This window comes from Mustelus asterias, chromosome 1 (genome assembly GCF_964213995.1).
Source record: "Mustelus asterias chromosome 1, sMusAst1.hap1.1, whole genome shotgun sequence".
Lineage (NCBI taxonomy): Eukaryota > Metazoa > Chordata > Chondrichthyes > Carcharhiniformes > Triakidae > Mustelus > Mustelus asterias.
The window spans coordinates 114,068,529-114,082,278 of NC_135801.1; the positions used below are offsets into that span (position 1 = coordinate 114,068,529).

General features: G+C 40.6%; 1 protein-coding gene and 1 long non-coding RNA gene across 6 annotated transcripts in view; one reads left to right on the forward strand and one right to left on the reverse strand.

The window, feature by feature from the left end:
• usp46 (ubiquitin specific peptidase 46) overlaps positions 1 to 13,456 on the reverse strand; it is a 67,474-nt gene extending 54,018 nt beyond the window's left edge. For 2 of the 5 annotated variants that reach the window (XM_078217198.1, XM_078217203.1), the window contains exon 1: positions 12,976 to 13,396. In XM_078217198.1, coding sequence (XP_078073324.1) covers positions 12,976 to 13,011 — 36 coding nt within the window. In that variant the 5' untranslated portion in view covers positions 13,012 to 13,396. Of the gene's footprint in view, positions 1 to 12,975 lie in introns of all 5 variants that reach the window. The other 3 variants (XM_078217200.1, XM_078217201.1, XM_078217199.1) reach the window with 3 other exon arrangements.
• Positions 13,111 to 13,750, forward strand: part of LOC144496491 (uncharacterized) — a 52,054-nt gene continuing 51,414 nt past the window's right edge. The window contains exon 1 of the long non-coding RNA XR_013498416.1: positions 13,111 to 13,192. This is a non-coding gene — a long non-coding RNA (uncharacterized LOC144496491). The remainder of the gene's footprint in view (positions 13,193 to 13,750) is intronic.

A 13,750-nucleotide genomic window follows, 5' to 3' on the forward strand; every position in this document is an offset into this window, starting at 1 on the left:
AACCCGGCACCTGAAGCACCCAGTCCTGTCCCTGAGACATCCAAGTCTCCGTAATGGCCACCACATCACAATTCGAAGCAGCAATCCACGCTCTAAGCTCATCCACTTTATTCACTACACTCCTGGCATTAAAATTGCACCACCGTCTTCTTTCCTGTCCAGAGTAATGAACAAAGGCTCTAACCAAGATTTGTCTTCACTTTAAACCTCAAACTTCATTTTTCTTCTCCCACCACAAAAATATCAAGAGCTTACCATAATTTCAAGCACCCTTTTCGCTGGATCTTTCACAACAGTAGTAAACTGACATGGAATTGCTACAACAAAACCCAAACTCATCACCAGATGCTCCATTCATCTCTCTACCCTCACCATGCAATTATGTTGCAATATTCGTCATAGAATCTTTCAGCACAGTTGTTTGCCTAATGCTAACCACATTTCTTATAACTATCACAACTGTAGTAACTTTTAATTATCATTGACTTTGGGCTACAGAATCATAAAAACTTTTAACAGGAGGTTATTTAGCCCATCATTGCCTTGGTCTTTTCGAAAGAGTCATTGTGCAAGGTCCCAACATCCGCAATTTCTGTCTATAACACGGCATGTCCCTTTTACTGGAGTCCAACTCTCTATTTATGGAATCCCCTCCCATCATCTTTTCGGGTAGAACACTTCAGACCCCGAAATGCTAAAAAACAATTCTCATCCCCCATCTGGCGACTGGGGATGGAGAGAGCTTGTGTCAACAATTTTGACTCCATCAGCCGGAGAGGCTTGTAAAATCCTGCCCAAGACCAACAGAGAATTCTGTTCTGCGAGCCTCGCCTGCCCCAATTCCGGGGTGGGCGTGCCGGTAAATTTCCAGCCATCATCTCTGGTGGTTGACCAGTTCACTAGAGGAATAATTTTTGTCTACTTGCTCCATTAAAACTTCTCATCGCCTTACATGTGCTCACTTCTTAACATTCTCTGTTCAGAGAATAGTCCTAACGTTTCCAAACTCCTCCTCTTAGTGAAGGTCCTGATCGCTGGTACAACTGCTAGTGTTTTATTTGTCGTTTAATGCACTACTGGGCAGCCAAAAGAACAAGAATATGAAAGGGATACAATTTTTTTGAGATTTTCTGAATTTGTTCAAATCGATTAGAACCTGCTATTGTTTGTTGGGTGATAGATTTGAACAGTTCAGCAGAACAATGTGCATTTTGAGTAATTTGAAGTTGATGTTTGAACAAAATTTTAGAAACCTAATTCTAAATTCTGCTTTGAAAAAAATGTGTGCATGTTCTTTCCTTCACTGCCTCCTCCGAAGCGTCCATCAGGAGGCCAACAGTTTTAAATGGCTGTGTTGTTTAACCCATGGAAACATCTAATAGGATTAGTTCAGATTAAAAATATCCCATAGTAAATATTACAGAGAAGAAAATTGTTTGATTTTTTTTAAAAAGGTGTTATTCTGTGCATGTGTTAATAATAAACATAATAAATGAAAAGCTCAACCACCATTTTGTGAGTCAATATTTCTTCCAATTTTGATTTTTATTACTTAAATATATAGTTCAACTTTTTTTGTAATATATTGCACAGCAGATCTTGACTAATACAAAAATCTGCATCTGTATGAAATATGTTTTACTCCTTGGAGATACTCAGTATTCACATGCATTCGAGAACAGGTTGAAGTGGGATATGAAGACAGAGGTGTGAATAATGTACATACGAACAGGTCATAGAACAACTTCAACAGAAAAGGAAAAACATATGCTAAATAAAAAGAACCTCAGATAATACAAAAATGTGGAAATAGTTTCCTTCTAATATAGTAAATTTTGCTTACTTCTGCCCCTTGTTACGATAATCGAGAAAAAAAAGCATGGACAAGACAATAAGACGCAGGAGCAGAAGTTAGCCATTCGGCCAAAATCAGGTCTATTCCACTATTCAATGAGATCATAACTGATCTGATACGATCATGCTCAATTTCACTTTCCCACCTTAACCCCATAACCCTGGATTCCCTTACTGATTAAAAACCTATCTCAGCCGTGAACATTAATTACCCAGTCTCTACAGAAAAGAATTCCACAGAGAGAATAAATTCCTCCTCATCTATATCTTGAATGGGTGACCCCTTACTCTGAGATTATGTCCTCTGATCCTGAACTCTGCCATTAGTGGAAAACAATCTCTCAGCATCCACTTTTTCAAGCCGCCGAGAATCCTTTGTGTTTCAATAAGGTCATCTCTCATTCTTCTAAACTCTAGCGATTACTGGCCCTACTCAACCTCTCTTCATTAGAAAATCTCTTCATACCTGGGATCAACCTAGTGAACTCTCTCTGGACTGCCTCCAATGTCAGTATATCTTTCCTTTGATAACAGGACCAAATTGTTCACAGTATTCCTGGTGTAGTGTAACAAGTGCATTGTTTTAGCAAAATTTCTTTACAGTTATAGTCCATAACTTTTCAAATAAAGGCCGCACTCCATTGGTCTTCCCTATTACCTGCTGAACTTACATGTTAGCTTTTTGTGATTTATGCACGAGGACTCCCAAATACCTCTGTGCTGCAGCTTTCTGCAGTCTTTCTCCATTTAATTAATATTTAGCCCCTTTATTCTTCCTACCAAAGTACATAACTTCACATTCTCTTACAGAGACTCTTTGGGCAGGATGTTGAGCCCACATTCGCATCTGTGCAAACGCCAGCAGGGGTTCAAGATCTGGGAGTCACAGACCTCATCGGCGAGGTCGTGATCTCGGTCTTCCCCACCCTCGCCAGCGATGTCACACAATCTTCTGGCAACACACTCTAGTTAGTGGCCACTCATTAGGCCTAAATAATGACCATCCTTAATAGCTGGGTCATATAAAATAAGATCTCAGGGTTGATTCTTGGTCTGCAAAGAATCAGTTATACTAGGAATGAAGTCATTACAACTGTCTTCACAGGGTCAGAGTCACTAGTGTTTAGTTTTCATTAAGCAAAACTCATTCCAAACAGATATGTTTCACTGCTTCATGATCACTGCGGCTGCATCCTTGAATTTCCTGCCCAGCATAAAGGTAGGGGCACCATCACCATAAGGACAACAGTGTTTCAAGGAGGCCAATTTGTCATGTCTTTAAAAATGCAATGAGAACCTGTTCCCAGCTGTCTTTCCAAATTTCACTACAACAAAAATTGGTCAATATCGAAATACTTTCAAATTAGACTTTTCTCAATAGATTCTTATTTTTGCAAATCCAACAAGATTTCCTTTAGTACTCTGCTATTGGCTACAGTATGAAATTGTAATGTGTTACATTTATCTTATTTTTCTCAATTCTTACCTTGCTTTGTTATTGCCTACTTCAAGGAAAATTACTGAGATAAAAATATCAGATTTTAAAACGTGAATTGTGCATTGCTGAGGGCAAACAAAGAAAAGGAGGCCTGCAGCAATAAGTAATTGATTCCGATCTGAACGGTGTCTTCTTAGATAACTAAAACAATGCAGAAAATACAACATTCAGCTAACTCTAGATATTTGGTTTAAGACTTACTCAAAACTAGTATTAGATTTTAATTGGTCTGCATTGACAAATAATGTCATACATTGCCTTCAACATCACTGATTAAAAATCAAGGACATTTTTTTAAAAATAGCAAGTTTTCTTGCTGGAAGAGAGAAAAAGAATGCCAGCATGAAGTATGAACATCAGCCCCTCTGTTACTCATTTATGGTATAGTCATGTCTAGAGGTAACGAAAACAGTGGCCTCCTGGTCAAATTGCAAATGGTGGTGGGCAATTAAACAATTAGTCACAGGATGGGGCCCCCAAGAAAATCCGCCACTCAATGATGAGGGAGCCCAGCACATCAGTGCAAAAGACAAGGGTGAAACATTTGATGGTTTGAGTTATAAGGAGAGACTGGATAGACTGGGACTACTTTCCCCTGGAGCATAGGAGGCTTAGGGGTGATCTTCTAGGAGGTCTATAAAATAACGAGGGGCACAGATCAGCTAGTCAATATCTTTTCCCAAAGGTAGGGGAGTCTAAAACTAGAGGGCATAGGTTTAAGGTGAGAGGGGAGAGATACAAAAGGGTCCAGAGGGGCAATTTTTTCCACACAGAGGGTGGTGAGTGTCTGGAACAAGCTGCCAGAGGTAGTAGTAGAGGCGGGTACAATTTTGTCTTTTAAAAAGCGTTTAGACAGTTACATGGATAAGATTGGTATAGAGGGATATGGGCCATATGCGGGCAATTGAGACTAGCTTAGTGGTTATAAAAGGGGCAGCATGGACAAGTTGGGCCGAAGGGCCTGTTTCTATGCTGTAAATCTGAATGATTCGATTTGGATTTCTGGCTAAAGATGGTTCCAAGTGGATGATCCAACTCGGCCTCCTCCTGAGTTTCCCAGCATTCGCCGATACCAGTTTTCAGCTAATTTGAATCACTCCATGTGATATCAAGAAACAGCTGAAGGAACTGGATGTTGTATGGCAACCTAAAGCATCCCAATAACATCCTAACTATGGTATTGAAGACTTGTACTCCAGAACTAGCCATGCTCCTAATCAAGCTGTTCCAGTACAGATACAACACTGGCCAATGTGGAACCCCATAATCTGCACCCCATCCACTGCCTTCAACATTCATTCTATCCACAACTGAGGCAAAGTGGCAGCAGTGTGTCCCATCTATAAGATATACTGCAGCAACACACCAAAGTTCCTTCAACAGCATCTTCCAAACCTGTGACGTCTTCTACCAAAAGAAAGAGCAGATGCATTGGAACACCAGCACCTGCACGGTGCCCTCCAAGTCACACACATCCTGACTTGGAATAACATTGCCAGCCCTTCACTGTTGCCTGGTCAAAACCCTGGAACTCCCTAACAGCACTATAGGCATACGTACAATTCAAGAAAGCATCTCTCACCATCATCTTCATGAAGGCCATTAAGGATGGGTAACAAATGCTGGCCTCACCAGCGATGCCCACATCCCATGAACATATTTTTTTAAAACATCAAGGCATCCCAGGGTTGGCTGATCTACATTCCTGTCCAACAGCTCCATTTTAAAATTCTCATACTAACGTTCAAACCTTCTATTGCCTTGCCCACGTCTGTAACCTCCTCTAACCCTACAACCCTCCTAAAAAAAAATCTGCATTCCTCCAACTCTGGCCTCTTAATCAATCATCTACTGTCTGGCCAAGACACATCTTTCAATCCTACCAACAAGCTTCCCAAATAAAAGAATTTAAAACCTGTGATACAAACTAAGACTGAAATATGCCTGTGAAGCATCAAACACCAGCTTTGTATATAAATCTCATGTGAGGTTTAGTTTAAATTATCAGCTCCCCAAAATGATATTCTTTTTGGTTGTATCACAGCTTGGTATGGCTCCTGCTCTGCCCAAGACCGCAAGAAACTATAAAAGGTCATGAACATAGCTCAACCCATCACGCAAATCAGTCTTCCATCCATTGGCTCTGTCTACACTTCCCGCTGCCTCGAAAAAGCAGCTAGTATAATTAAGGACCCCACGGACATTCTCTCTTCCACCTTCTTTCATCGGTAAAAAGATGCAAAAGTCTGAGGTCACGTACCTGCCAACTCAAGAAGCGCTTCTTCCCTACTACCATCAGACTTTTGAGTGGACCTACCTTGCATTAAGTTGATTTTTCTCTGCACCCGAGCTATGACTGTAACACTACATTCTGCACTCTCGTTTCCTTCTCTATGAACGGTATGCTTTGTCTTTATAGCGTGCAAGAAACAATACTTTTCACTGTATACTAATACATGTGACAATAATAAATCAAATCATATTTGTTTAGCACACATTTGTTTTGCAAAGTAGTCTGGAAAACAAATTGATGACTTGTTTCCTGGCCACAGATAGCATCTTTGTAAGGCAGCCATAATGAATCCCATTCTTCCAAACCAAGGAATTTCTGTGTCTCTGGTCAACACCGAGCCATAGCAACGCAGCTGAGATCAGTGGCATTGCGAAAAATCAAACCTTCAGCTTGTTACTCCATTGTACTGTGCATTGGTGCAGCAAGAAACAGTACCACACAAACTTACTGCAGGCTAGAATACAACGATTGCTACAAACAGAAACTAAATTTTCAGCTTTAGTCCCATATTAAATCTTTTATCTCAAAGAAAGACAAATGTTTCCACTTGATGGGAAAACTAAATTAAGAATCATAAATGTAAGATCACTGGTAATTCTAATTTGATATTTCTTTAGCACGAATGATAGAATGTAGAACTCAGTACCACAAAGAATAGCTTAGGAGTGTAGCATAGATACATTTAAGCGGAAGCTGGATAAACATGAGGAAGAAAGGAATAGGAGGATATATGGATTAGAAACTGCAAATCTGAAACAAAAACAAAATCGGAAAGTGCTGGAAATACTCAGGCAGCATCTGTGGAGAGAGAAACAGAATTAATGTTTCAGGTTGATAACCTTTCACCAAAAAGGTTCTTTTGCCACAGGACTACTTCAAAATACAAAAACATGGATGATTTGACTACTTTGGGCAAAACACATTTATTTTATTCCAGTAGATATGTACAACGTAGAAAGGCAGAATTTGAACAAGTGAGGACTCAGTGTTTCACCAGCATACCTATTACAAGACTGAATACATTGCAAACCAGGAAGGAATATCATTTTAATGCAACTAGATTATGTTTTTCATCAATGAGACCACAGTAATACAATCCAGCTGCTCAAGCCAGAAAGTAGTTGAACCAGAAAGACCAGGAAGGTCTTGGGTTCAATCATTATTTGCACAGATTTAGCGAATAACAACCAGGGGAATAGGGACACTGCGAATGACATCAGAACCTGGGGGAGGGTTGAAGGGGACAGAATCCAAACAAGTCTCTACAGCCAAACATCAAGAGCAAACACTTGGAAAGAGTACCAGGAAGTGTCCAAGATTGAAGGAATTGTATTACACCAAGGCACCAAAAAGCTTTCTGGGGTCAGTGGAAAATAAGCTAGCAGAGATGCACAGGGACAAAAATCAGTAATTTAAAAACTTGTTACATTGAAAAGGCTTAACATGCAACTTTACAAATAATGTTTAAAAAAGTGTAAAATCTGGATAACAACATCAGTAAGGAGACTGACAACAACTGGATACTGATCAGATGACTCAAAATTAAAGTCATATTAAAGAACTGAATAAATATCCACAGATAGGTATCAAAATCTTAGTGCAAGCTTGGATAATTAGTTGGGAATGGAGTGGATTAATGGAAGTAATAAACTATTCATTTTGCAAACATCAAAATTCAGAAGGCATACATTAGTAACTTCCTGAGAGTGGTATAGGGATTGGGTCAGAGAAGAGAGTCAAGCTTGGGGAAGGGAATCGCATGGTGGGTGGGGGAATATTGGGGGTAAGAGGAAGTGACCCTGGTGGTCAGGAGACCTTTGGTGGGTGTTGGGGAGCAATCAGGAGTGGGTCATTGGTCTGGTTCTTTACAGTGGTTACCCAGAAGTTAGAAGAGGTTTCCGAGTAACTATTGGTACATCCAAAATTTGAGATTTAAAATCGCATTTTCGGATGGTACCCAGCACAGGGCAAATTATTGGAAATACAGTAAGGAGTCTAACAACACCAGGTTAAAGTCTAACATTTTATTTGGTAGCAAACGCCACCAGCTTTCGGAGCGCTGCTCCTTCGTCAGATGGAGTGGAAATCTGCTCTCAAACAGGGCACAGAGACACAAAATCAAGTTTGGAATCAAGCTTGGAAATTACAGCCCATTATTCCACATTTTAGAGATTTCGCCAGAGATAATTTCCCCTAATCAGCAAGCAAGTACAATGCCCTGTACACATGCGACTGCATTTCATGGGCCATTTTGGGGGCGGGACAGGCAGCTGTACCTGTGAGAACTGTGTCAACAGTGACATACCAATCACCAGCCCATCCCATCATGATTTTACAGGTGGCAAGTAGGTGTCGAGTAGGCCGGCGGCCCACTTGAGACCCTTAAGCAGGCAATTAATATTCGGTTAATGGCTTCATCCCACTGTCATTCCAATTTAATGGGCAGCAGGAGAAGCCTCTTGTGCAGACCAGCAGGCTTAAATCTATGAAGGGGAAGCGGTGGAGGGAGGCGGAGGATGCCTCCTTCCTGGGATCCGTGCCAATCAAAGGCTACCCCACTCCTCCCCCCAGACCAACCCAGCCCCAAAGAGATCCTTGACTTATCTGGGTTCAGGGGCATCCATGGCTCCTCATGCCCAAGCCTTGTATATTACTAGCAGTGACCACTGACCGAGGTGTGACATAGAGGCCAGAGACCTGGACAAACGGAACTCCCACCTCATCCTAATTAAAGAGCCATCACCCAAAAAATTAAAGTGGTGCAAACCAGACAAATTAAGGTGTGTTCACTCCCCAACATTTTGCGCAGGGTGCATGGTGCCCAGCTCACCTACCTACACATGGGGTGGTATCCTGGAATCCTCACCTCTGAGGAAAAATAAGCTTTCTGCTTACTTAAAGACACCCCTCATATATTGGTACCCAAGTCAAATATGTGCATACTGCAAGGAAAGATTTCTAGGATTAAATCTTTGGAAAAATTAGAGACTGAGGATGGACCTTGAAAGAGGATAGTGCAATCATTCCCTCATCCCAAAATAGTTTCCACTGGTATTGAAACATAGTTCTAGGAAGTGATATTATACATCAAATGCAGAGCACGATCTAGTCATTCGAACCAACTGGCCCCTCCCAGTATTTATGCTCAACAAGAGCCCCTCCAAAAACCCTTTCCATCTAACTTCATCAGCATAACCTTCTGTTCATTTCTTCCTGATGTACATGATCCCACAGCATAGACAACTGGGGCAGGATTTTCCAGCTGCGCTCGCCTCAAAACCCGATTGTCTGCCCCCGCCCGCCCCCCCACCGGCTACAATCCCCACCTCCCTCCCCCTGGCTGGCTACAATTCCCATAGCGGGCACGATGGGAGAATTCCAGCCTTGATCTCTGTATAATATTTAATCTGCTGCATTTATATAAATTAATCTGTAAAATGCCCTTCCATTGAATTGGTCTACTTTCCTCATACCACCTTGTAAAAGGTAATTTAGAAAGTTATTTGCTGAATCTAATTATTATATCTGTATCAACAAATCCATAATCTAGTTAATAATGAGCAAACGAGATGTCTTTTTTGTAAATACTAAAAGATGATACTCAATGTTTTTTAAACGAGCAGCACAATTACTTCTCAATTGTGATTTTAGTTTTAGTACAAAACTTAAGCTCTATTTTTTGCCTTGGTGTTCAAAGTTACTCAGATCTTTGTGCAACTAGTATTGGAGAGAGTTCAAACATTTTGAAATCTCAATTACACAAAGCAGGTACTGTAAAAGAGGAACAATAACTGAATGAAATGGAGATGCCGAGTCTGCTGATGGGATAACTGAGAAGTGCAGCCAGAACTTACCAAAATGAAAAACACTCAGCTACCTTTCTCTGAACCCACATTGATAGTTTTCAGCAAAAATTACTAAGTAAAGTGCACCTTACTGTTCTGAGTGCAGTAGAGCCACATATTTACCCGAATTAAGTATTTAAGCCTCTTTTGTGGATGATTTCTGCCAATTTTGCAGCTCTATTGTGACTCATTCAAAGACCTGCATTCACAAACTGTAGTAATTGTGAATACAGTAGGGAGCCGCTTTGTGCAGGCTTTCCGGAAAACCCTGACAGACTGGTCCCAGCAATTAAGGCCTTGTGATGCCAGCTTGTAAGGCATTCTTAATTTCAATTCTCACGATCATGAATTATAACAGGAGTCTTGACCTATAGATCAACACAGGTTACAAATTGGGGAGATCTGCAAGCATATAAAAAAAAAGCAGCCTCCATAACAGTAACTGTGAGGTGACACATTTCACATGTCAGAGTAACATCAATGAAAAAGAAGGGGCAACTGGAAAAGATTTCTAAGTGACAAGCGATTGCAAGTTTGAGGAGTACAGTGAAAGAGAGAGATCTTTAAATCATCAGTAAAGGCCACTTTTTAATGCTGCGTGTTGGAAGCAAAGACTCAACGCGGGCATATCATCAGGGGAAAGTTATGCTAGCTTTTAATATTTGTACTGTAGATCTAAAAGACTATTAGTTAACTTATTTATTACTATCTTGGAGCAGCAAACTGAAATGTAGTCAAAAACGCTTTGCTTACCAGAGAAATAAAGCTGAGAGTTCCACAGAATTGTAAATTAAACTCAACAGTTCCTCAGTTAACAGCCACAACCTAACTGAAGTGTTGATTGTCATTTTTTAAAAAGACTATATTTTAATTGAAGCACACAGCGTGGCAGTCACGAAATCTATTCTGTATTTATGGGCTCGAATTATCTAACAGTCCAATCAGAAGAGGTGACATTTAGTGTTAGCTATATGTGTAATCACTGCATTGCGAAGGCCACGAATTTCATGTGGACCATGGTTTTACAATGCAACAACATTTATAGTGCCAATTGAAATACAGGGGTTGAAACGATTAACCACCAGTTCAGCAAAATAAAATTCAAAAATTTTATATGCCCACTTTATAGAATAAATCTGATGCAGCAAAACGTCTGCATTTTTAAACAAGATGTTGCAATAAGTGCATGTTCTTGCTCTCAGCCTGATTCACTGTGTAACAGAAACTTTTTTTGCTTATAATCTTGGCCAATAATTTACAACATTCCTCCACACTTGTCCATTTTATGCCTGAATGATCACATGTCTGGAAACTTACATAACCAAAGTAACGAATAATCCAAAAGCTCAGGTGAAGCACAGACTTGCTCATGTCAATGTAAGCGTCACACAAATAATAAAAACAAAGCAGCCATTTTCAATAAAGCTCAGAAATACGCACAAAACTCGTAAGTGGAAGATAATTTACAAAAACAAATATCACACGGGGCTCATATACCACTGACCTCCTTTGGACTTCTTTTTTAAGTCACAGTACATCAACTCCTTACTTATTTAGTTATGGTTATCTTTTATCAAACAACTGTACAATAAATGCTTATGGGTTACAGATGAGGAAAGCAGTTCAGACCCATCTAAATTAATTCATCTAGAAAGATCACAAATCTTCACAGTGCAATAGTCCATTGCTTCTTGGGTTTTGTCTCCACTATATCTAGTGGAGACAAAGCAATGTTGACCACTCTTGTTAACAATTTCCTGCCACATTCTTAAATTTACATTTTGCCAACTTGAATCAGTTATACAATACCAGATAGTTGTAGAACAAGCATACAACCTGTAACCAAACATTAACCAAGCTTGTGACCTCCAATTTACCATTCACATTTTCAGATTAAACATTTATACCAGCCATGAAATCTAGCCATGAACATAGCTGTTTTCCAGGTGTTTATTCTGGCAGGTATTAAGGAATTTTAACATTTTCAGAAATAAATATTTCATTGAATTTTAACTGAAAATGAATAGCAATGGCACTCCAATTTAAACAAAAGATTAGCTTACTTTCTTTGTTTTGTGATAGATTCTCTCAAATTTTCTTTCCTTAGACACACTGAGCATCCCGAAAATGTCTAATTTATTTTTTTTAAAACGGCAGTTTTTAATCCTGCTGAAAAAATACTCAGTCATGAGCTTTCATCTTGTGAGTGAAAAAATATGATGCGCAGTAAACAATACTACTGTTATCCATTTATAAATATGTTTTGAAACAGGACTTATCAAAAACATAGCTTGTGTGAATACAGTACTGCTCTTTGTCACCCATTCCTGCCAAAAAGCCAGAAATCAGGCACAAAGAGATATCAGCTCTGCAAATATACAATTAAAATATTGCCAATTTAATTCTATGCTGTAAAGTTAAATGTCTAAATAAATAATGTAGTTGAGGCGCTAACCATTCCCCAGAGATTTCTTTAATTTGTCCTAGTAACAGAAAATCTGAATTTCCCTACACTTCGGTTTTGAAGCAAAAAAGAAATCTTATCCTTCCCAGTCATAAAACAGGTGGGAATGGCCATTTCTCCCATCTTCCTATTCTAAACTGGCACAAGCCTAATGACAAAATAAATAAGTGCCCTTGCCTCATCCAAGAGAAGTTACTATTAATACAGGATAAACTGCATCCATTATCAGTTTGAGTGGGCAAACCAATTTATAATTCATTTCTCGAGAAAGAGCTTAAAGCTTTCCATGTGCAGCATCTGATTGTTTCTTAAATGACCCCTTTTTTGCCTCTGAAACACTTACTAGAAGTCTATTCCAGTTGTTTAAGCATAATGTAGTATCCAGGGATGGCTCGCAAGGGTCCCTTAAAACCACTTCAATAATTGTTTTCCTTAGAAGGCGATTAAGTTCTAATATAAACCGCTTCAAGGGTGACAAATAAACAGTTTTCTATTGAGATACACCTGCAATCTCACGATAGTTCCTTAAGTAGCTAACATTTCTCTCTGCAAGTACTCTTACACAAAATAACGGGTAAATAACGTGATGCAACAAATTTCCAAAAGTTAATTCTCCAAACACAATACACCATTATGCGGATGCTGCAACTCAATGATTTCAAAGCAGTGCATGTTCTGTGAAAAAGATCATTTCTACTTGTGTGCAAGTGCTTTAAAAGGAAGTTTCATTTTAGAATTCATCTGCAATTTTCACACTCCGGTTCACGATATGCCACTACATCGAGACGTGGATAAAAATGTAGCACCGGGACTGAACTATTCATTGTGTAGGTGTCGATTTTTAAATCCCAGATGAATTTTACAGAATGGAAACATAGTGGCACAGAACTTCAATGCAGCCCTGGGACAGTTGAGTGAGATTTCTTAAATCCGCATTCTGCCCGGATTAGATGGCCATTGATCTTCAACCGTCAAAGCAAACCGAAACAGACCCTGGAAACGTCCCCAGCTCTTTACTCACCATATTACAAATTGAAGCGATGTTTCTGACAGTCATTAGTTTGCAGCCTGTGGTTCCTGCGCCATCTTCATGAAAATATTATAAACCGGGGAGGGGAGGGGAGGGGGGGGGGGGGTAGTGAGGGAGAGGATGGGCAGTGAGGAGGAGGAGGCTTCGCCGGGAGTGGGCGCTGGAAGCTGGGCCGGGCCCAGGGAGTCTGCCAGGCGGCCACACTGAGGTAAACAAAGCGCCGGAGCCGGGCTGTGCTCTCTCCAGGCCCATTAACTGTCCAGCCGGCCCCTCACGCCGAATATTAACAGCTCCTGGCCTGCCAGCGACAGCCCCTGCTCGCTCGCCGTGTTATTCGCTTTAAATGCATGATGGCGGTGTGTCTCCCCCGCTGTGCCAGCCCCCGGGCCCAGTGTCCAAGCTCCCGATCACCGGGATCCTCCTGACAGCTCGGCAGGAAGCAGCGGCTCTCTGATTGACACCCGCAACACCCAATCAGAGCGCCCAGCCGCCTGTCACTCAGCCAATCGGTGTGCGGGGGGGGCGGTGCCAGGCGGCCGCCTCTGCTCCTGTTGTCCATGGTCCCCAGTCACTCACAGTTTGCAAAAGGGGGGATGTTTGTAAATCTCAAGGTCAGCTCTGCAAAATGCTGGCTGCGTGCATCCCCCGCATTTTAATTAGATAATTCCCACTATTTTAATGAATACATTTGCTTTTAATGGGTGACTTCTGGTACGTAAATAATTACAGGATTATGCGGGACCCGGCTTTTTTATACTGAAGGCTT